General features: G+C 41.7%; 1 protein-coding gene across 3 annotated transcripts in view; it reads right to left on the reverse strand.

Annotated features, from left to right (window-relative positions):
* The window catches only part of LOC136866395 (uncharacterized), a 434,395-nt gene that overhangs the window by 247,138 nt on the left and 163,147 nt on the right, over positions 1-24,110 (reverse strand). For all 3 annotated transcript variants that reach the window (XM_067143316.2, XM_067143315.2, XM_067143314.2), the window contains exon 2: positions 10,794-10,959. In XM_067143316.2, the coding sequence (XP_066999417.2) occupies positions 10,794-10,946 (153 nt within the window). In that variant the 5' untranslated portion in view covers positions 10,947-10,959. The remainder of the gene's footprint in view (positions 1-10,793; positions 10,960-24,110) is intronic.

Here is a 24,110-nt window from a genome sequence, read left to right on the forward strand (position 1 = left end):
CACGTGTCTCATATAAAATTGCAAAATTTTTTGTAAAATTTCTTCAAAAGGGACAGGTCCAAAGAGTCTACCCAAATAGCTTCAAAGTCAAAAAGCACAATAGCAAGCGGTTCGCACATCCGCCATTGTGGTGAAATGGGAGTTCGGAGCGTGTGGTACAATTCGTGTGACCTTAATTAAGGTCATCATCGCTTCCTTCCCAGTTCTACACCTTTCCTATTTCATCGTCGCCAAAAAGAGCCCAAGTTGGTGCGATGTTAACCAACTAGAACTAGCAAAGAGAAAAACTTTATGTATTAACTGTACTGTTGACGATAATGTCCCAGACCCTTTATAATATATATCTTTATTTAAATTACAATTTGTCTTACGTCCCACCGATACAGATAGGTCTTATGGTGACGATGGGATGGGAAAGGCCTAGGAGTGGGAAGGAAGCGGCCATGACCTTAAGGTACAGCCCCAGCATTTGCCTGGTGTGAAAATGGGAAACCACGGAAGACCGTCTTCAAGGCTGTCGACAGTGGGGTTCGAACCCACTACTTCCCGGATGCAAGCTTACAACTGCGCGCCCCTAACCGCAAGGCCATCTCACCCGGTATATATATCAGTGACAATAACGTAAAGACGTTCCTATGTCTGAAACGGTAATTAATATCTAAAGGTAAAGCTTTATTAAGAATATGTAAAAACCGCATGAAACAGTTTTATTAGTCTCTTATTCCATCCTAGACTAATTCAATTACACGCTTTATATTATGGGATTAATAATGTAAAGCAATTATACGTTTAAGTTGGCATGGTCTAGGGCAGACTTGTCCAACTGGCGGCCTGCGAAGCACTTTATGCTGTGCAGTAAATCCTTAAATTTATTGTCAGCCCAGAGGTTGGTTGCAACCTCAACAGATTGGCAGTCATAAGTAGAATAGGTGTCACTGAAGAGGTGTACAAGATAAATGAGGTCGTTTCCCGTTGCTTTCCTCCCCAGCTTCTGACGGTGATTCGTCCGTCGGATGGCGACATTAAGCCTTGAGCAGGCAGACACAAAGATTCATCTCACTTCACACCAAACCCCGTGGAGAAACGGGACAAGAGTTGAATATACTCTCCGCGATTTACAGTGCATACCATTCTTTTTATAATATCTGAAATATTTCGATTATGACCTTAATTTGACTACTGTCCGGCCCATGGCTAAATGGTTAGCGTGCTGGCCTTTGGTCACAGGGGTACCGGATTCGATTCCCGTCAAGGTCGCGAATTTTAACCATCATTGTTAATTTCGCTGGCACGGGGGTTGGGTGTATATGTCGTATTCATCATCATTTCATCCGCATCACGACGCGCAGGTCGCCCTACGGGAGCCAAATAAAAAGCCCTGCATCTGGCTAGCCGAACTTGTCCTCGGACACTCTCGGCACTAAAAGCCATACGCCATTTCATTTACCCCATTAATCACAAAAGATCGGTATGAAACATTTTCACTTTTTCTAATTAGCTAAAGAAAAAGATCTGTGCCGAACTGCAGCTCCCTACCATCGTAGGAAGTGAGAGAAATTAATATTGTGATTAAGGAATTTAACCCTATTTCACTCCCTTTATAGCAAAATACCGGAACAAAATATTAATTAGCTTATAAGAGACACTTGAGCCAGATTTCAGCCTTCTACATTTGTGGGAAGTGTATGATTTAGATATACAGTATTATGTTTAGGGCATTTACCCCAATTTCACCCAATTTATCACAAAATATCGGAATAAATGCTTGGGTTTCCTAATTACCTTATAAGGAAATCCTGGGCCAAACGTCAGCCCTCTAAATGTGTGAGAATTAATGATAAAGTAATTATGGTAGTTAACCTAATATCACCCCTTAGTCACAAAACATCGGAATGAAACACACAATTTTCGTGATTAGCTTATGAGTAGGAATCGGAAGTTGAAGACCTACAAAATGGCTAAAAAAAGACCTGTAAACTATACGAAGATATCTTAAACGGACCTAAAAACTGGCAAAAAAGGACGTAAAATGCTATTCAAATTCATTCATACTTTAATTTTAATTACATATTTAATGAAGGAATATCGTGTTAAAAAAAATACAGAATTCTGGTGGTATGCAACATGCAGTGCAAAAATATGAGTGAAATATTTCTTTTTTCAGACATTATATAATTTTAGATTAACGTAATTTAAAAAAGGAATTCAGTGATTGTTAAAAAAGGGCAATTGCAGAATTTAGAATGAATTATTTTCTCCACCTAGAATAAATTCAGCGAATCCGCAATGGACATTCTGGAAAAATGAAATTAGTATAAATAAAATCATATTTGAATTAACCACACTAGGGTTGCAGAAATTGTTAATTCGGAAACACCTCAGTTGGCTTTGCAGTATATAAGCACAGTTATCTTCAGGTTCTTAGGTACAGAGGATCGTCGGTTTTCAGACAGCAACTTGCGAAACACCAAGAAACTTCTTTCCACATTAATGCTTGTTAAGGGTTCATATCTGAAACAGGTGAGATCTTACACTTCAAAAATAATCGCATCAAAATTTTCTCCTTTCATTATTTCATTTCCGTGGTGTAGGGGTAGCGTGGCCTGCCTCTTACCCGGAGGCCCTGGGTTCGATTACCGACCAGTTCAGGGATTTTTACCTGGATCTGAGGGCTGGTTCGAGGTCCACTCAGCCTACGTGATTAGAATTGGGGAGCTATCTGACAGTGAGATAACGGCCCCGGTCTAGAAAGCCAAGAATAACGGTCGAGAGGAAACACCGTGCTGACCACACGACACCTCGTAATCTGCAGGCCTTCGGGCTGAGCAGCGGTCAATTGGTAGGCCAAGGCCCTTCAGGGCTGTAGTTCCATGGGGTTAGGTTAATAGTGCTTTCAAAATTCATCAAAATTTATCAAGCAGTCACTCTAGCTTGCTCTCGTATTGCCCATCCGGTGGGAAGCGATAGCTGCCAGCCGAGACCTCAGCTGCGGTTCTGCGTTAATTGGATAACCCTGTACTTTCTAATTAATTTACACAAGAACTCCCAAACAAGTGCTCTGAAAGCATCTCCGCTTTGAATAGTCCTAATATTCTCAGAAATGTTGTTCCATATGAGATTTCTAAATTGAAAATTCACATCTGTAGTTCATGGAACTGGAGGTCCCATGACTAAAATCACTATATCGTATGACATGTAACCTAAACGATTGCTTTGCTCTTAATTTTTAACTATTGGCGACTATTTAAAGTATGAGTATAATAATAATAATAATAATACCTCGACCTGGTGGTTTTCGAATTGATGCCTATACGCGGCCAGCATGTTTGTGAGGATGGGGCCCTACGTATGATGAATTCTAATGATGAAGAAGTGTCTCTCTCTCTCTCTCTCTCTCTCTCTCTCTCACACACACACACACACACACACACATTCCCAACCCCGAGGAATTAATCAAATCAGGTTAAAGTTCTCAAACCGGCCGGGAAACGAACCCGGGACCCCTTGGACCGAAGGCCAGTACGCTCGCCATGATGTCAGACAGGATATTGATTAAAGCTATGTACACCAAATGATGATGGCTCTGAATGCTTCGGCCACCAATCTGGTATTCATACAGAGTAAGCGCTTAGGAAGACAAAATTCAAGTAACTACATCCCATATTCGTATTCCACTTGTTCGGCGACAACATTGTCCATTTATTACGGTGCATAATAAATTATACTTTCCTCCTTCGATTCCTTTACAGCGCGTCTCCACTCCTACACGTTATGCATAAAGTGTTCAAGACAAGTCATCACGAACAAAACGAAGTCCAATGTTGTATGTGCATTCAGTACAGGTGTACGTAAGCTGAGCCTAAAGCATGCGCGGCGACATTCTTTTCCTTGAGGGTAGCTGATAGCTGCAAGCTGATCCTCTATTCCGGAGGACGCGGAGCTCAATTCCGTAAGGTCATGACCTACTCTGCTTTAAGCAGAGCCTCAGGCCCACGCCTGCTGACTGACCCATTATAAGGGCTCAGTGGCCTGGAACTAAACTACCGAGGAGCGCTCTCTGTCGTTTCCAGGGGAGGGGAGTAAAGAGCATTTCATAGAGACAAAGAGCTGCACCTGCTCTTCATCGTGACATCCACGCTGCAAGCACCAGACATTACCGCTTCGTAACAAGAGATAAAAACTTAAAATGGAAAAAGCAGAAAGTTAGAAATGTTTGTAGAAGTGAGAATATATAGTTAAGAAATACAAAGAGAAAGAATCAATAACGAGGCAACCTTAGCTTGCATAGTTGCATTTCTCGTTCAATTATTGTTCTCTAAAAGGGACAAGTCACACAATTATATATCAAACTTTTAGTAATCCTCGGAAGTTACTTTCGTGAGCAAAGGGATACGATGTTTTTAGAATAGGTAACATGCCTTGTTCTTGTGAATGAATAGTTTTCCTTCGAAAGCAGGCAAATTACGCGCCAAACTGGTTTCTGTTTATGTTTACGAGCAAATGTACCACAACAACAGCTGAACGCTACCGATACAATACCACGAGATGTTGCGTAACATTCTTTCCAAACTGGTTATTAATTCGTGCTTCTAAACGAAAAGCATATGTGTAATGGCAAAATAAAGCATTATAATTTACTGACGCTTTTGCAGTGCTTATTTTTTTTTTGCTAGTTGCTTTACGTCGCACCGACACAGATAGGTCTTATGGCGACGATGGGACAGGAAAGGCCTAGGAGTTGGAAGGAAGCGGCCGTGGCCTTAATTAAGGTACAGCCCCAGCATTTGCCTGGTGTGAAAATGGGAAACCACGGCAGTGCTTATTAAGCGTATCAAAATAAAAGTTGTTCAGACGGTTAAAGCACTGTTTTTTGGTCCCAACTTAGCAGGCTCGATCCTAGCTCAAAGCGGTGGTATTTGAATGTGCTGAAATACGTCAGCCTCGTGTGGGTAGATTTACAACGGGTCAATTAGTCATCATTTTACCGATCGGCACTTCCTGTCCAATAATAAGCCTTCTATTACAAATACCCTGAGGAGCATTTAATAATAATACTGTGTGTTTTTCGTCCCGCTAACTGCTCCATGGCTAAATGGTTAGCGTGCTGGACTTTGGTCACAGGGGACCCAGGTTCGATTCCCGTCTGGATCGGGAACTTCAACCATAATTGGTTAATTTCGCTGGCACGGGGGCTGGGTGTATGTCTCGTCTTAATCATCATTTCATCCTCATCACGACGCGCAGGTCGCCTACAGGTGTCAAATCAAAAGACCTGCACCTGGCGAGCCGAACATGTCTTCGGACACTCCCGGCACTAAAAGCCATACTTGCCGGGCTGAGTGGCTCAGACGGTTAAGGCGCTGGCCTTCTAACCCCAACTTGGCAGGTTCGATCCTGGCTCAGTCCGGTGGTATTTGAAGGTGCTCAAATATGACAGCCTCGTGTCGGCAGATTTACTGGCGCGTAAAAGAACTCCTGCGGGACTAAAGTCCGGCACCTCGGCGTCTTCGAAGACCGTAAAAGTAGTTAGTGGGACGTAAAGCAATAACATTATTATTATTATTATTATTATTATTATTATTATTAAAAGCCATACGCCATTTAATTTTCCCCGCTAACTACTTTTACGGTTTTCGGAGACGCCGAGGTGCCGGATTTTACTCTCACAGGCGTTCTTTTGTGTGCCAGTAAATCTACCGATACCCCCTGTGGATGAAGGACGCAGACGAAGAATACACCCACGGTATTTCTTGCCTGTCGTATAAGGCGACTAAAGGGGCAACCAAGCGATGAAGGAACTGGAACCGTGAGATCACTTGTGATTATTTCCACTAAGTGAGGAACACCATGGGTCTGCATTGCCTGTGAGTAGTGCCTTTATGTGATCAACACCATGGGTCTGTGTACCTGTGAGTGGTGCATTTGTGTGTGACATACCATGGGCCTACGTTACCTGTGATTTTACCACCATGTGGTGAACAACATGGTTCTGCTTTACCAGTGATTAGTACAATTATGAGGGGCCGGTGACCTAGAATTTGGGCCCCTTTGGACAACAAGCATCATCTTAGAATATGATGAATTGTGAGTTGGATCCACTGATTGTTTTGGATTCACGGTCATCATTCGTTTCAGATTTTAGTCAGTGGATACATTTTGAAGTTTTAATTGTCGTTTCATTTCGTTGTACCTCGCTCGATTAGGGGCCGATGATCTATCTGTTAGATCCCTTTAAACAACAACAATCATCATAAAATCTACAGATAAGAGGCTGACGTACGGTATTTGAGCACCTTCAAATACCACCGGATTGAACCTGCCAAGTTGGGGACAGAAAGCCAAGGTCTCAACCGCCTGAGCCACACAGTCCGGCGCGGCACTTTCATAGTAGCTCTTTATCCTTCCAGCAGTTTTCAAAAGCATGGATGCAACTACGTTCTTTGAAATTTCTGGAATGAATAACAATTTCATTGAATCTATGAATAGCGTTTTTTTTTTTTCAGTGTCCACCGTTCTTTTGTTGACCTGCAATAGAATAGACAACTCACTTTGTCTGTAATCAGAAATTCAACACAGACTGACACAATATTCTCAGTGAAATGGTGCACCCACTGTTCATTAACTCATTAACTAATTCCCTTCATTTTTGTCAGCCTGAATCAGTGAGTAGGCTTAATGTCACTGATGTCTTATAAATCACAGACCACTGCACAACACTTGATTTTCATGTATGCGCAGGTACGGATATTCCGCGTCACAATGTTTTAATTGTCGTAGCCCCTATAGAGCGTTCCAATCTTAAATTGCAGTACAGCGTAGAGGAGCGCCCTGTTGCGAAATCGACTCTTGAAGATAGCGCTCGAGTGTGACACAAACAGGAAGTCACAGTTCCACATTTTTCGTTTGTAATTTTGTAATTTTAAGTTCATTCATTCATAAACTGATATTTGTAGGATGGTTAAATAAATACAACATACCTTAATCACTGTCGTTGTTCTCAGACAATGGACGTACACCTTCTATCATTTCTGCAAGGTCTGATGTTCCCGCTTTGGATGAACTAGGTTCGGGAGATGAACTTCAGGATGATCCGGACGCTGAAGAAAGTCTTATTAAAAACTGTTCATCGTCGACATCGTCCTGTAATTCGTCTGCTTTCCACAAATCTCTTTTGTTTTTCTTTACTTTCTTTTCACATAATTTTTCCAATTGTCCACCGTAATGTTCTTATACGCAGCGGTTATTAAATTTTCCATATGTTTTTTCTTGAATGATACGTTATGATACCGGATGTAGTTTTTCACCTGGGACCACACCATCTCAATAGGGTATAACTCGCAGGGATAAGGCGAGAGATGTAGAATCTGCCGACCTGCCGCTTTTGCCATTTCATCTATTCTCTGCTTATCATACAGAGCCCTATTCTGAGAAGCGATGTGCAACAATTCTCGCTTGAGCATCCCGTCCTCAAAAAGATATTTGATTTTTACGTAACCGCTGTTCGATGTCGTCTTTTCGCCAAGAGCCACCAGCAAAGGTTCCAACTTACGGGAATGATAAGCGGCATTATCCAGCACGATCACGGCACCTTCGGGAGTGTTCGGCAACAGTTGTTTCGAAAACCACTTCACATAAATTTCACCAGTCATTTCCTCGTGGGCGTCCGCCGTGTTTTTATGGCATAAAAATGTTAGTTCAGCATTTGGAACAAAACCATGTTCCTTACCCGTGTGGACTACGGCGAATCGCGGTCCTCGGTTTTTCGGTGGCCTAAGTCCCGAACTCACCCCTTCAATGGCGGCCTGCCGTGCACTTTTCACTGTCGTATCCTTCCATTCTTTTGTCACTGTTCGCCCAATATTTGCCCTCAAATGTTTTATCTCCCTGAGATAGCTGTGCCTCCAATTAATAATTTCATCGGTTTCAATGAAAGCTGCTTTATTACCCCTTCTTAAATAACGGAAGCCTATATCATGTAAGAAGCATTACAACGTATTTTTGGAAAATCGTGGCAAAGAATCTTTTCCATTTACCCGACTCAAAATCACGTTCAATGTCGGTGGTATTTTAGCAGATAAAAGAGAGTGAGCCACCCGACGCACTCCACTTTGCACAATTTCATCATATTTAATTTTCTTTGCATTTTTCTGCTGTCCTTCTCTCTTTATTTCTTTCTTTTTTTTTTTTTTTTTTGCGGGAGTTCGCGAAGGACCATGTGTGTGTTCCTTCCTTCTTTCGGAACAACCTGTAGCTTTAGCTGTTTCACTGACTGCGCTAGTCACATTCACAGTCTTTAAAAACTAATCTAGGACACTCATAATATTGCGCTCTTTTCGCCTGAGTTTACCTACAGAACGTTTCTTTTAATTTGACGATCCATTGTACATCCTTCTGCACTTTTTCTTCGAACTAAGAATCCCCGCACGAGCACGAACTCACAACTACACAGACTACACAAACATAACAAACACAATCCACTTGTCCTCAATAACTTTTTTTTTTTTTAATATTTGCTTTACGTCACACCGACGCAGATAGGTCTTATGGCGACAATAGGACAGGAAAGGCCTAGGAATAGGAAGGAAGCGGCCGTGGCCTTAATCAAGGTACAGCCCCAGCATTTTCCTGGTGTGAAAATGGGAAACCACGGAAAACCATCTTCAGGGCTGCCCACAGTGAGATTTGAACCCACTATCTCCAGGATGCGATGTCACAGCTGCGCACGGCTCCTCAAGAACTATACATTTATCACCGACCTTTATTTAGTCAATCTTATAATACTGATTAAATGAACACCACTGCACACGGCTGTCAGTATATTTTAAAAAAGCTCACTGTTTGGGAGATCATTACTGGCCAGCCAGCTGAGTCATTCGTGAAACGTAAACAAACGAGACGTTCTCCCTGTCATAAATTAAGAGATAACGAGTTAAGGACTTGAGGTATGATTTAAAAATAACTTCCATATCCGAAGACGTTTGCTTCGCTTTAACCACGCCATGATACTTCCGAACTTTTTCTTCGAACTAAGATCCCCACGCACGAGCACGAACTCCCGAACCACAAAAACGAAATACACTTGCCCTCAAGAATTGTACATATATATGTCACTGATATGTATTTAATCAATATTATACATACTACTGACAAAATGAGCACTGCACTGCATACGACTGTCTGGAAATGTTAAAAGCGCATAGTTTGGAGATCACTGCCGGTACTTCAGCCAGCCAGACAGCCAGCCGAGTCACGCGCGAAACCAAAATTCAAGGAGACATTCTTCCTGTCACAAATTAAGAATTAACCGAGATAAGAACTTCGGGATTGTTTTAAAAATAACTTCCATATATGAAGTCCATTTGCCTCACTTTGACCCCCCCGTGTAAATTCAATAGGAAAGACGCTGGCCGAGGACTGACTTTTTCGTGCCTGCACATAAAAATCCCTGAACATAATTGAAAATAAACGCATATACTGCATTTTATCATCATTTAAATTTAAAAATAAACTTATCTACATCGAACTGATATGTTTCTTTACAAGCAGTAAAAAAATTAGGAAAATAATGAATATAAAATAGGCGTTATGACATGGTAAGTTCTATGCAATGAAGATTTTGCATTTGGCGTAACTTTCCATTATATTACCATTTTCACATGACATTTTTTTTACATTCTTTTTGTTAACGGCAACAAATGCGCCTTGAAATTTTGTACATAACACGATATTCACCCATTTTAACCGATAACATTCTGATTTACGCATATTTGGATAACCCGCTGCATTAGAGCAGGACAGCGCTACCCGCAAAACATTGGAGAAGGAAAGAGAGGGGAATTATCCCATTACTGCTGTACTGCATTTTAAGGTTGGAACGCTAGCTATAGCCCGTAGTAAAGACTGAATTTCTACCGGAGATAGCCCTGAAGCTTGACAATTTTAAAACTAATTATCCTTAGGCATTATTTATGTATTACGTTATAAGCTCAGTTCTATTTCAACGAACGGATATGTCCATACAAATCCGAATAACACAATAATTACATTTATAGAAAAAAATGTGTGTACGAATACAAAATAGTACTCGGCAGCTACATGAGAAGGTACAAGAGTGGATACGTCGGTAAGATTTGTGTGTACTTCTCACAGAGTACCCTAGACCGGTTTTCGAGTACAGAAATTGGTCTGACATGCACTTCTACCACCATTACTTGCCCAGCGGCTAGGGGAAGTCACAGCGACATGTGCTGGCCTTCAATAACAAACAGGTTCAACAACCACTATACTCTGCTACTGTACTCTACTACACGAGGCCAGTATGATATAACCGGATTTTCCTACTACAACCGTTCAAAACTAGGTCCTGAAATATTTGGCCCATTTATGGGGAAACTAATAGGACAAGGTAAAAAGTACATAGCATATGTTCTGAGATATTTTTCTTTACCGATTAGCAAAATATCTCAACGTATACCCCTAACATCCTGTATAAAACATTTCTTGCGGAGTACGGTTTTATCAAAACATTTCTTGCGGAGTACGGTTTTATCCATATGTTGTATAATAATTCCTAATAAATATTTTGTACAAATACGACACGAGTTTATAAACACAACTTGGTGTTTTTTCATCAATTAATTTAAAATGACAGGTATACCATTTTTATTGTGTGTCACTGTACGGTTCAGAAGGACACTGATAGTCTCGTAGCATTTCACATACATATACGGCCTTGATACCACTATTCTAAACCGTTTGTACTGCTATATGCTAAAGAAAAACAAAATACTCACGTCAATGTTGATGTCAAGCAAGGTACCATCCAGAAGGGCCACTCTTGCTAGGACTAGTTTGCCTTTGCTCACAACCGTCGAACTTTTCTTCTTCGGAGTCTCGGGTCCGTTGTCAACGGGCTCCGACTCGGGGAGTTTCGTTTCCTCTGGCATTGCGGCCTAGGCTCTGCAACAAAAATATTATCATCATGTTAGATCAAACGAGAAGAACTCAGAACAGCACATTTTGAAAGGGCATTAGTACGACTAGAACGCTATGTGACCAAGAAATATGACCCATGTATAGTTTGAAAAGTAATTCAAGACACAGTTCATTCATTCATTCATTCATTCATTCATTCATTCATTCATTCATTCGGTGAGAACCAGAAACAGCATAGCGCCGAATTACGAAGATCCATAATAAATCTAATATTTATTTCTTACATTATAAATATTACCCATCGGATTGTTTTATCTTTTCATGAACTTTCCAAAGTAGTATGAGATATTATAAACTGAAAAAAATATGATCCAAAGACAAACAATGCCCAAGCCTGTTACGAACACTTTCACTCAACGCTTGAACTGACAACGCGTATCTCATGGCTGATTCTTCATTTCAGAGCTAATAAAAATTGTTACCTTACATAATGAAATTAAAGTAACGTTAAGAGAAGATTTTTAGAGGAGAAAGAGGTGTGGCAATGTCGGTGTCTATTCAGTATGTTTTCTTCTTTCGGTCCGTCTACCCTAAAACGTTCCATCATGAAAGTCAGTCACGTCGCTTTCCAGAGTTCGGGCGGGGTGTCGTCGTCATGTAAACTCCATCAAACACTACCGATCTCAGCCATCATCCAGTCCCACCACCTCGAGAACAGAAGAACGACGACTAACCGACTGCACCACTGACGCTGACAGATAGTAATGATTACCGTTTCAATGAATAATGTTATTCGTTTTACATCGCACTAACTAAATGTACGGTTTTCGACAACACTACGGTGGCGGAATTTTGTCCCTAGGCTGCTACATATACTGATACGAGACCGACATATTTGAGTACGTTCAAATACTCTGATTCTGAATCGGCTCAAGGAATTTGCTGTTAAGAAAGGATGAGTTTGAAGGAGCTCTTCTTAATGAAGGGCTTGGTGAAAAAAAAAAACCTATCCCACACTTTCATTTTAAAAAATAGCATTTTGGGTGTGGAATGTACGCTTATGCCATTTAGTGTCACAGCCCGCTTGGTGGTCGTGATAATTAAGGCGTCAAGTCTGCAAAGGTATGTCACCGTGGTTAGCAGGTTTCGTTCGCGTTTATGGATAAAACATTGTCAAAATGTCGGCCGACAAGGTCGGAGAGGTGATGGTATACAATTTATAAATCACTAGACTACGCGCCAAAAGTGTGTATCCAATTTCAAATCTCTCTACACTGTTCATATGACGCTGCTGATGGTAATTCGGCAGTCGGATGGCGACGCTGAACCTTCAGCAAGCCCATTCGTGTTATTAAACAGGAGTAGGCTATGTGCCGACACCGAATTTCACCCTCTCCCTACCTCATTATCATCATCATCATCATCATCATCATCTCACACAGAGACGCGTATGTCGTCCATTGGCGTAAAACAGAAAGACCTGCACCAAACGAGCCAACATGTCCTTGGATATTTCCGACAATAAAAGCCATCCGCTAAATAAATAAATAAATAAATAAATAAATAAATAAATAAATAAATAAATAAATAAATAAATAAATAAACAAATACCTGTACATATTATTGTATGCACTTAAATGTGATTTAGTAAATTATATAAAACAGAAATAATCCAGAAAATAAATGAAAAAGAAATATAGGCCTATTAATCAAATGTATTTTGTACTATTTATAGACGGTACTTCCTACTGTATATATGGAATATTTTTAGAAAATATTAACTAAGTTTTTTAAATATTAAAATACTTTTCGGGATCTCTTTTCAACAAGTCGGGCTGAGTGGCTCAGACGGCTACGGCGCTGGCCTTCTGACTCCAACTTGGCTCAGGCCGGTGGTATTTGAAGGTGCTCAAGTACGTCAGCCTCTTGTCGGTAGATTTACTGGCACGTAAAAGAACTCCTGCGGGACTAGATTCCAGCACTTGGCGTTTCCGAAACCCGTAAAAGTAGTTATTTGTATGCTCGAAGGAAATAGCCTACAATTAGGAATATCTGCAGTAGCATTGAGTATCTAATCCTAAAATATGAAGTGTGTATACCGCATACCTTTCCTTCAGTATCAAAATTCTCTTAATGTTACAAATGAGGGATAGGTCCTTTTAGCAGGACTCTCAATGGTTTATCAACATTGTACATTTCTACACAAGATCCAACAATTGCAACCGGTACAATACAAACGATTCTATTTAATTTTATCATCACATCCATTTGACATCTCAACAGACAACCGACAAAGCAATTAACAGAACTCAAACCGAAGTCTACGAAGTGCGCCAGGTGTAGCAATCTCGTAATATACATCCTTTGCGACAACGACAACTGTAAAGTAACTAGCACAATCAGCAAAACTATGGTTGGTCAAGCCCTATTACACTTTCCGTCGCGGAGTTTTTGCGTGCCGGGGTAGTCAATTTTTGTTTGGTCCTGAATATCGTCAGAGTATTAAACACATTAATACTGAACAGAATTCGGCACTCCAAACCAAATTGGACTCGAAGATATCTATCCAGATGTAACATTACGCTATAGCAATACTACCATAATCTTTCCCTCTCAAGCCAAAATAATCTAGTTCGTAATGTTCGTAATGTTCCACTAAGAAAATATACTTGCATTGATCTGGATTTGACCCGCGAGTTGAAAATCACACATTGTACATACAGTATGTGAACACGAATCGACTATACTTGCGCAAAACTCTTTCTGGAGAAAATTCAACAACATAGCATGTCCACCTGCATCAAAAGCAGATAAGAAGTCTGGCTCCCTGGATGACTGGCCAGCGTGGAGGCCTTCGGTTAAGAGAGTCTGGCTTCGATATTGATCAAATACGGTTGATTTATCTGGCTCAGAGACTGCACATTTGTTTTAATACTCACTTCTCACAAAGCCAGAGTACAACCACTGCATAAAAACGTAGAAGGGCATACGACAGTAAACGTATGGAGACAGATCGCACCAAGGTGCGGGGAAAAGCGGCGAAGAAAGAAATAAGAAAATGGAACGATTTAAGTTTTAACAACACACGTACCATGACGAATAGAATACCAAGTGTGACCACTCCGCCCTCTTAACATTGTAGCAAACATCTAGCAAAGAAGGCAGTTAAGGATAACATGATGGCAAGCATAATTGCCAGTCATACAAATTTTAGTGAAAAATGGAAGGGTATGTATAGGTACTTTAAGGCAGAAACAGGTTCCAAGAAGGACATTCCAGGAATAAGTAATGGACAAGGGGAGTGCGTATGTGAGGATCTTCAAAAGGCAGAAGTATTCAGTCAGTAGTATGTAAAGATTGTTGGTTACAAGGATAATGTCCAGATAGAGGACGATACTAATGCTAAAGAAGTATTAAAATTTACATGTGATAACAATGATATTTACAATAATAAACAAAAGTTGAAAACTGGAAAATCGGCTGAAATTGATGAGATTTCTGGGGATATACTAAAGACATTCGGTTGGGATATAGTACCATATCTGAAGTACTTATCTGATTATTGTTTGGTTGAAGAAGCTATACCAAATGAATGGAGAGTTGCTATAGTAGCCCCTGTATATAAAGGAAAGGGTAATAGACATAAAGCTGAAAATTACAGGCCAGTAAGTTTGACATGCGTTGCATGTGAGCTTTGGGAAGGCATTTTTTCTGATTATATTAGACATGTTTGCGAAATTAATAACTGGTTCGATAGAAGGCAGTTCGGTTTTAGGAAAGGTTATTCCACTGAAGCTCAACTTACAGGGTTCCAGCAAATTATAGCAGATATCCTGGATTCGGGAGGTCAAATGGACTGTATCGCGATTGACCCGTCTAAATCATTTGATAGGGTGGATCATGGGAGACTACTGGCAACAATGAGTGCAATTGGACTAGACAAAAGAGTGACTGAATGGGTTGCTATATTTCTAGAAAACAGATCTCAGAGAATTAGAGTAGGCGAAACTTTATCTGACTCTGTAATAATTAAGAGGGGAATACCTCAAGGCAGTATTTGTTTTCTTATACAGTATATATAAATGATATGAGTAAAGAAGTGGAATCAGAGGTAAGGCTTTTTTCGGATGATGTTATTCTGTATAGAGTAATAAATAAGTTACAAGATTGTGAACAACTGCAACATGACCTCGATAATGTTGTGAGATGGACAGCAGGCACTGGTATGATGATAAACGGGGTTAAAAGTCAGGATGTTTCACAAATAGGAAAAGTCCTCTTAGTTTTAATTACTGCGTTGATGAGGTGAAAGTTCCTTTCAGGGAACATTGTATATCGGTGTTAATATAAGGAAAGATCTTCATTGGGGTAATCACATAAATGGGATTGTAAATAAAGGGTAGAGATCTCTGCACAGGGTTATGAGGGTGTTTTAGGGGTTGTAGTAGGGATGTAAAGGAGAAGGCATATAAGTCTCTGGTAAGACCCCAAAGAGAGTATGGTTCCAGTGTGTGGGCCTCTAACTAGGATCCAAAGAAAAGCAGCTCGATTTGTTCTGGGTAATTTCCGACAAAAGAATAGCGTTACGAAAATGATGCACTTTGGGCTGGGAAGAACTGGGAGAAAGAAGACGAGCTGCTCGACTAAGTTGTATGTTCCGAGCTGTCAGCGGAGAGATGGCGTGGAATGACATTAGTAGACTAATAAATTTGAGTGGCGTTTATAAAAGTAGGAAAGATCACAATATGAAGATAAAGTTGGAATTCAAGGGGACAAACTGGGGCAAATATTCATTTATAGGAAAGGGAGTTAGGGATTGGAAAAACTTACCAAGGGAGATGTTCAATAAATTTCCAATTTCTTTGAAATCATTTAAGAAAAGGCTAGGAAACCAACAGATAGGGATTCTACCATCTGGGCGACTGTCCTAAATGCAGATCAGTAGTGACTGATTGATTGATTGGTTGATTGATTGAGTTGGTGGTCCTGCCGGAGCGTGGCGCTGCACTCTCAACGAACCAGCTTGCAGCAACAAGTACACAAAATTGTCGGCGAAGGTATAGCGAGTATGTGAAGTCGTGGTGAAAATTTTAACGCCTATTTGTTGTTTTAATATTTTCTGAAAGTCCGTGTTAGTATCTGTGCAATGCTTTCTGTCTGCAATCAACTAGTTTTCTATTTCGAGAAAATGTCGTACTGTTTCGTTCCTGGTTGTTAATCGGGTTACAGAAGGAAGCGTAATGGTAGACGATTTTTACACCGCCAAAAGAAAATAATCTATTTGCGAAGTGGGGTAGAGTTATTCCGCGGAAAGATAAGCAATTAATTGTAGGCCAAAAGAAGAACATGTGACCTGCATTTTTCGGCAGATTTAATTATAAAGGCGGACTGTTTCGTTGTGAATGGTGAAATAGTTGAACTTCCTCGTGTGACGTGGACATTAAAGCCAGGAGCGGTGCCTCATATATTTCCAAATTTACCGAAATACGTATCCACTGAGGTAAAATCGCAAAAGGAACCCAGTAGGAAAAGGAGTGAGGACAGTGCCAAGACGATAAGGAACAACAATCACGAAGTGAGTGAAGCAGTGATGACAACAGTAGGCGGTGAAGTTCAAGTTCAAGGTCAGCCTAGTTGTAGTCAAATTCAGGGTCAGTTTAGTTCTCTTGCCGATGCCGAAAATACGATATTGATTCTTAAAAGGCGACTAAAGAATGCAACTCGTAATTTAATGCGAGTTAAATTCAATCTTTCCTCAGCCATAGCTAGGATTAATTTCCTACAGGGACAGATTAAGAACACAGAATTTCAATTTAAATATTGTACATTTCTTAGTAAGATGCAGAAAATTATTGTTAAAGAAATGCTAAGTAAAATCTCCCAATGGTATGAGGCACAGTAGTGATTTTCTTTTAGAGTTTATTACTTACAATAAAATCACCTAAAGGATATAGGCACTGTCTGAGGCAAAATTTGTTACCTCTTCCCTCACAAAGCCATTTGAGGAAACTCTGCAAAGGGCTTAAATGTCCCAATGGTGTAAATCCTCACTGCATAAGTGCTATTTCAGATTATTTTAAGGATGTAATGGACGAGAATAAACGGTACGGGATAGTTATATTCGATAAGGTTAAACTAACAGAAGAGATTCAATTTAATATGGGGCGATATTTTTTACGAGTGTCTTGACTCGATTGAGGCGATTTCAGTTGTGCCATCAGGAGCCGGTTATTGTACTGAACACACTTTGGACATTATTCCAAAAGTGGTCTACCACTATTTAAAGTGCCGATTCTTCTTCAGAGCGAGATAAATCCGCAGAGAACTGCAAGCTCGACAATCTACTAAGTCTATTCGTAAACTATCGAAAGTGGCCTCAAACTAGTTTTGGTGAGTAATTTACTTCATTTCATTTATTTGAGAAAAGTGTCAGTATTATTTACAATCTGGTGTTTGTTTAATGTGCTCTGTTTTAAAAGTATTCTTTAAGTATGTAAAGCACAAAATTGCTTTCGCTTTTCGTGATGTTTTATTTTATTTTATTTCGCGTGTTCTCTTATTAAAATTCAAAGATATTTCTTGGTGGGGACTGAGGATATTATTGATAACTCTCTGAGAGTATTATTCATGTGATGTATTCCATTATTTTTGTATCAATGTAACTTCCAATAAATCAGCTGATCGTGTAGCGTAGGTGTTACTTTTTAGCTAAGAAAAAAATATCAATGATTTTGTCCTCTTTCCACTTCACAGAACATATTTACCTACCCAAAGAAGGACGGCGGGCGAAATGCATCATAAAATACGATTCATCAAACTCGAATCACCTTATGATCTGCTTCCTTTAAAGCTCTTCACTTGAGATGACAGGCTACACAGCAACTACGATGTCAGGAGACGTGATGTTCGTGACGCACCACAGCAGCCGAAGAGAGAGTATCAAGTTACACAACTTCAACACTTGCACTCCCTCTGAAGCTCAGTGTCTAAGCAGCAACTCCAAATGATGACTCAGGCTTGTATGATAAGAGCCGGCAGCCGTGCTCCTCAGGAATTCTCCAAGTTAGAAGCAGTCAGTGCTTTCAACTTCCAGCTCTCCTTTCGCACGTCCACGGAGAGTTCTACACGTTCAAGTAGCGACCGAGCGGAAGCGCATCGTGCCGCATGCGATCCATCAATCACTTACAATTGATCTGCATCAAGGGCTGTCACCAAGTGGCAGATTGCTTATAACTAGCTAACCTGGTCTTTTCTGAAATAAAGGTCTGACACCGTGGTTAGCAGGTTCGAGTACCACTGGTCGAAAGAAAAATATAATAATGTTGCTGGCTTTACGTCCCAGTAACTACTTTTATGGTTTAAGGAGACGCCGTGGTGCCGGAATTTAGTCACGGTCTTATTTTACGAGGCAGTAAATCCACCGACACAAAGTTGACGTATTTGAGCACGTTCAAATACTGAGCCAGGATCGAACCTGCCAAGTTGGAGTCGGAAGACCAGCATCTCAACCGTCTGAGCCACTTAGCCTGGATGAAACAAATAATTCACCATCAGAATGTTGGCCGGCAGGGTAGGGAAGTTCATGGTAGAGAGTTTCTAATCACTAGATTCCATGCCAAAAGCCTGGATTCAATTCCAAACCTTTTCGCAGTGTTCAAATGGAGTGAGGGGATATGATGCTGTTGATGGTGATTCGTCAGTCGGATGGCGACGTAAAGCATTGAGCAGACCCCTTGGTATTATTCGAGAGGAGTAGGCTACGTGCCGAAACCGTGTTTCATCTCTCCCTACTTCATTATCATAATCCCACATCCAGACGCGCAGGCCGCCCAAGGGTGTCGGGTAGAAAGACCTGCACCAGGCAAGCCGAAAACGTCCTCGGACACTCCTGGTACTAATAGGACACGATAAGTAAGTAGGCCTAAGTCGTAAATAATTTCAGAGAATTAGGATCTTTTTTATTGCTAGTGGCATTACGTCGCACCGACACAGACAGGCCTTAAGGCGACGATGGGATAGGAAAGGGCTAGGAATGGGAAAGAAGCGGCCCTGATCTTAATTAAAGTACAGCCCCACCATTTGCCTGGTGTGAAAATGGGAAACCACGGAAAGCCATCTTCAGGGCTGCCGACAGTGGGATTCGAACCCACTATCTCCCGGATGCAAGCTCAGGGCCGCGCGCCTCTAACCGCATGGCCAACTCGCCCGGTGGGAAAAGACGTAAACGCACCACAATGTTTCGTGTTGTAAAACGAGTTTCCCCCAGAAGTGTTATGTAAAGTAGGGGCAGTACCTGCTTATAGGACTTATTGAAATAGCATTGCACTTCGTTTAGCTTACATTATCTTGGGTGATGACACAACTTATCAAATGACAATTTGCTTGTCAACGCCGGTCACATCCGGCACGGTCACATCTGGCACGCCACCGTTCAGGTACACTCAACCGCACAAAATTTGGTCACTAGCTAAAATCGAGGAATCCGCTACATTACAGACCCACCATCAGGATAAACCTGTACAATACCGACCATGAAAAGGAAGCATCACTGAGATCCGATTTCTAGATCGACTCATAACACACGAACAGCGCAAGAAATTGATTCTAGAAAGTAAACGAGCAGCTATATTTCCGATAAACCTCTCCCTGACGTTAGATAATTGGACTTCAACATTATTTCACTTGGTTTCCTATTTGTATCGGTATAAAAAAGGGGGGGGGGAGGTTATTCGGATTATAGTGCTCGTGCTGTAACCTCGCGGTTTCGGAGAGCTCACAGACACATAAAAGACCCTCGTCTGGGATTGTTTTCCTTAGAGTGCCCGTGCCAATGCACCTGGCAACACGCAGTCTCCTGGAAACGTTCCCACAAATACCACCACCTATTCTGGACAACTCCTAGAATTCCTACATCTGCGAGTAGCCTTCTTGAGCAGTAGTGCAAGTGCACGAGTGGCTTCATTCGATGATGTGTTGTGACACACTACCAAACATCAAACACGCAAAAGTGAATGTGTATATTCGTATACAAAAGGTTGGCGTCAGGAACGGCATCCAGAAGTAAAACTGAGCCACATCCTCACAAAGTGCCAAATCCAAGAAAAGGAGGAAGGACGCGAAGAAGAAAATGGTTTCTAAGAAAGAAAGAACATGACATACGGCGTGAGTGTAAAGCAGTCGAGCTTCGCTGTAAGTGGCATCAGCTGATTTCAGGACTATTGTCCCCATGTGCTGGTCTATATCTCGAATACTTAAAACTACTTATTACGTCAATTATTGAATTATCATCACTCAAAGCTGGCTCGACGTGGAATACAATTCCGTATGACGCTGCCGGCGTATTCAATGAACACAAACACACTAGTCAAATGGGACCATCTGTCCCTTCACCACACGATGCCAATACACGCAATATCTCAAGAAGTGCTCCAACCAACAACATTCCCATTTCACCTGAACCATCTTATCATTCTCTCCCAACCGTTCCACGTGCCAATTTTAGTCCAGCGCACCTATTCCGCCGCACTTCTAAACCAGCGAATACGCCCACCCCACAGTCATTCCGTTTCACAGAGTACTCAAGTTACACAACATCTTCCAGTAACACCTATCAGACATAATTTATATCCCCCTCAACCCCTGGTTCGTAATAACCAACAACTGATCGAACAAATTTTCAACCTCGTTATGGTCACAGTTAATCAAATCAAGACCCCGCCAACAGGTAACATATATCCAGAAGCAATAAGCGAAATAATAACCAGTGTATTTATTTGCAGTGCTGAGATTAAAATTTTACAGAGGAACGCTCGATCAGTAAATGTCAATACGGAAACTTTTCAGCGGGAATTAAAAGCCCAGAATAACTCTATTGCAGCAATATCCGAGACATGGCTACGGGATAACTCCAATATATACTAAAAAGGTTATCATGTTTTACGTGAGGACAGAGACGTCGATGTAGGAGGCGGCGTCGCTTTACATATCAGTTCGGACTTAGCTTTCACAGAGAATATCATCCACCACTCCGACATAGAAAGTTTTTAGGCAAGTGCAACTAGAATTTGTATCACCGTTCACATCACTACCGCCTCGATATATTGTTCACCCAGGACTATTATTTCATTCAGAGAATGGTACTCACTCACCAACCAACTGGAACCACCGTTTCATTTTTGTGGAGATTTTAACGGACACAGTACTTTGTGGGGATGCGAATTTAATGACGCGTATGGGGCAGCTGTTTTGAACATTATGGACGAGTTTAATCTTTTTTATTTTAAACGATGGCTCCCCACTCGGATGCACCGCCCGGGACAACGAGATTCAGCCGTGGACTTAACTTTATGTTCATCTGATATCCCAGCAGATTTTCTATGAAAAACTCTACCTTTCACTATGGAATCGGATAATTATCCCGTAGTAATATATACTCTCCAATCACACCCCCACGAACACGAGTTACGCTTCAACAAAACGGTGATGGTGATAATAATGTTGTTGTTTAAAGGGGTCTAACATCTAAGGTCACCGGCCCTTAATGGTACGAGATGGACGACATGATATGATCCTTAAAATTTTAAAATTTGCCCACTAACTAGAATTTAAAACAAATGAAGATGAATAATGATGGTGAAATTAAAATAACCAGTGGATCTAATTCGCAATGCCTTATTTTCTGTAAAATGAAAGATGATAGGTTAGGCAGAATAAGACATTGCCTTTAAATTGAATAATATATCATGCAAATGACTATTAAAAACATTAATACAGATAAACCCAAATTAAAACAGAGTCAAATTCATAAAATGCAGTGAACAATAATACAAAGACTAATACGAAACACTACATTTATATACGATAAAACAAACCATTATCCCTCATAAAACGGATCACGAGGTCTGCTGACTGCATCTCGCAAGATGAGAGAGATGGTACTCGGGAGTTTTAGATTACGGTGACCGAGCTCGATAGCTGCAGTCGCTTCAGAGCGGCCAGTATCCAGTAATCGGGAGATAGTGGGTTCGAGCCCCACTGTCAGCAGCCCTGGAGATGGTTTTCCGTGGTTTCCCATTTTCGCACCAGGCAAATGCCGGGGCTGTACCTTAATTAAGGCCACGGCCGCTTCCTTCCACTTCCCAGGCCTTTCCTACCCCATCGTCGCCATAAGACATATCTGTGTCGGTGCGACGTAAAGCAAATAGCAAAAAAAAAAAAAAAAATAGATTACGGTGCAGATCGACCAGATCCACGCACTCCGTAAGGATGTGTACCACGGTAAGATGACGCCGCAAGTACACACCGGAGGGGGTTCTTCTTTTAGTAAATAGGAGTGCGTTACTATACAGTGGCAGAACCGAAGACGACATAACACCACTGCCCCCCCCCCCCCCGAGAAGTCCGAAGGGAAGTCCACCATACCTTCGTTGTACCTTTTATCGCTCTCAGCTTATTTGGAAGCCACTCCATCTCCCAATGGGACATAATATTGTCTCAGTTGAGAGCGAATATCACTTGTTGGAACCTTGTAAGACAATGGGGCCAGTATAACTGCCTCCTTGGCAGCCTTATCTGCCAACTCGTTTCCCTCTACACCCATGTGGCTTGGGAGCCACATAAATGTGATTTTGGTGTCGGCATCCGAACACCCGGCCAGCAGGTCCTGGATCCGCTGCACCAGAGGGTGTTGAGGAAAACATGTATCCATAGACTGTAGTGAACTCAAGGAGTCAGTACACAGCAGAAAGTGTCCGCGCTCATCGGACTGTGCGTACCGCAGAGCTTCAAGATAGCATAGAGCTGTGCTGTGTACACACTACAGGTTTCTCGGAGATCAAAAAGAAACCTATCATTATCGACAACGAACGCACAGCCCACTTTTGTTTCTGCCCTAGAACCATCCGTGTAAACGACGACTGAACCTGGGTACCGGCCAACAACGGACAGGAAGAGCCTCCGTAAATCGAAGAGTCCGTTTTTTCCTTCGGGCCAGTGTGCAGATCTAGGATTATTTCAGGTCGTCGTATTATCCACGGAGGTACCCCCACTCGGTTGTCTGCCATCCTATGCGAGCTATAATACAGAGCAAAATCGTCCATAAAAACGACTGTATTACTGCTGAACCAGCAGCAGCGACAATACCGTTTATGGCAATCGCGAAGACTGACACTAAAAATCCATCGAAGAGGAACCTCGAAGGATGTCTGTTTCAACAAAGAACAATCAATGGGAAAATGGTCACTGTTACAGAGATCATCGTGTATTCCACCGAAAGAGGGGAACCAGCGTTCGGCTGCATAGACTGACGTCCATGCGAGAATATGTGCCGTAACGTACATTGAAATGAGTTGGTTCACCTGTACTCAAAATACATAAATCTAGCTCTCTGACTAACGTTCCCAACTCCCTTCCCCTTGGGCAAGGTGTTTCGGAGCCTCATATAGGGTGATAGGCGTTAAAAATCTCTCAATTGGAGGAAAGGAGGTGGAAGCTGATCTGTAAGATCAGTTACATCATTTATATTAAGAGGCTAGCCTGGTGGAAAATAAACATTATACACTGTTGCTATGACAGGCAGCGGAACGCGAACCGCTACAGCCTCCAGCGGGGTTGTTAGTGGCACCTCTTCGCAGATGGAGGATATGATTTCCCTTTCGCAGGGGAAGTGCAAGAGCGCCTGGTAAGGGCGCTCCTAATCTCCGCCTACTTTTCTTATTTAGACGGGCTAGGAGATAATTTTCCGTTCCTAGTCGACGATGCCGCCTCCGCCGGCTTGGGCACGGCTTTCGCCGACCTCTTGGAGGGGGCTCGGCCTTCCTTAGGAGTCCCAGCCGGCACAGACTTGTTTGTGGTCGAAGGTGGGGTGGTCACCTCTTCGAGCTTTTACTCTTAGCGGCTTGGCTCGCAGGAGCAACAGCCGCCTTGGGAGCAGCGATCGCAACAGGTCTAGACGATGTAAAAGATGAACATGTAAAACTCTGTGCTCTGTGTTATCTTCGTGTAGTCTAGCGTCTTGGCGGTAGCACTCGTAGAATTGAACTTACGGCGCGCATCCTGGTAAGGAAAGACCACCCAGGGTCTTGATCTCCTGAATCTTCTTCTCACCGAGATATAACAAACCGTCCCGATCTCGGGGTGAACGAAGACCACGCAATTAGTGCACCTGTAAGGAGTTG

The sequence above is a fragment of the Anabrus simplex genome, chromosome 3, assembly GCF_040414725.1.
Source record: "Anabrus simplex isolate iqAnaSimp1 chromosome 3, ASM4041472v1, whole genome shotgun sequence".
Taxonomy (NCBI): Eukaryota; Metazoa; Arthropoda; class Insecta; order Orthoptera; family Tettigoniidae; genus Anabrus; species Anabrus simplex.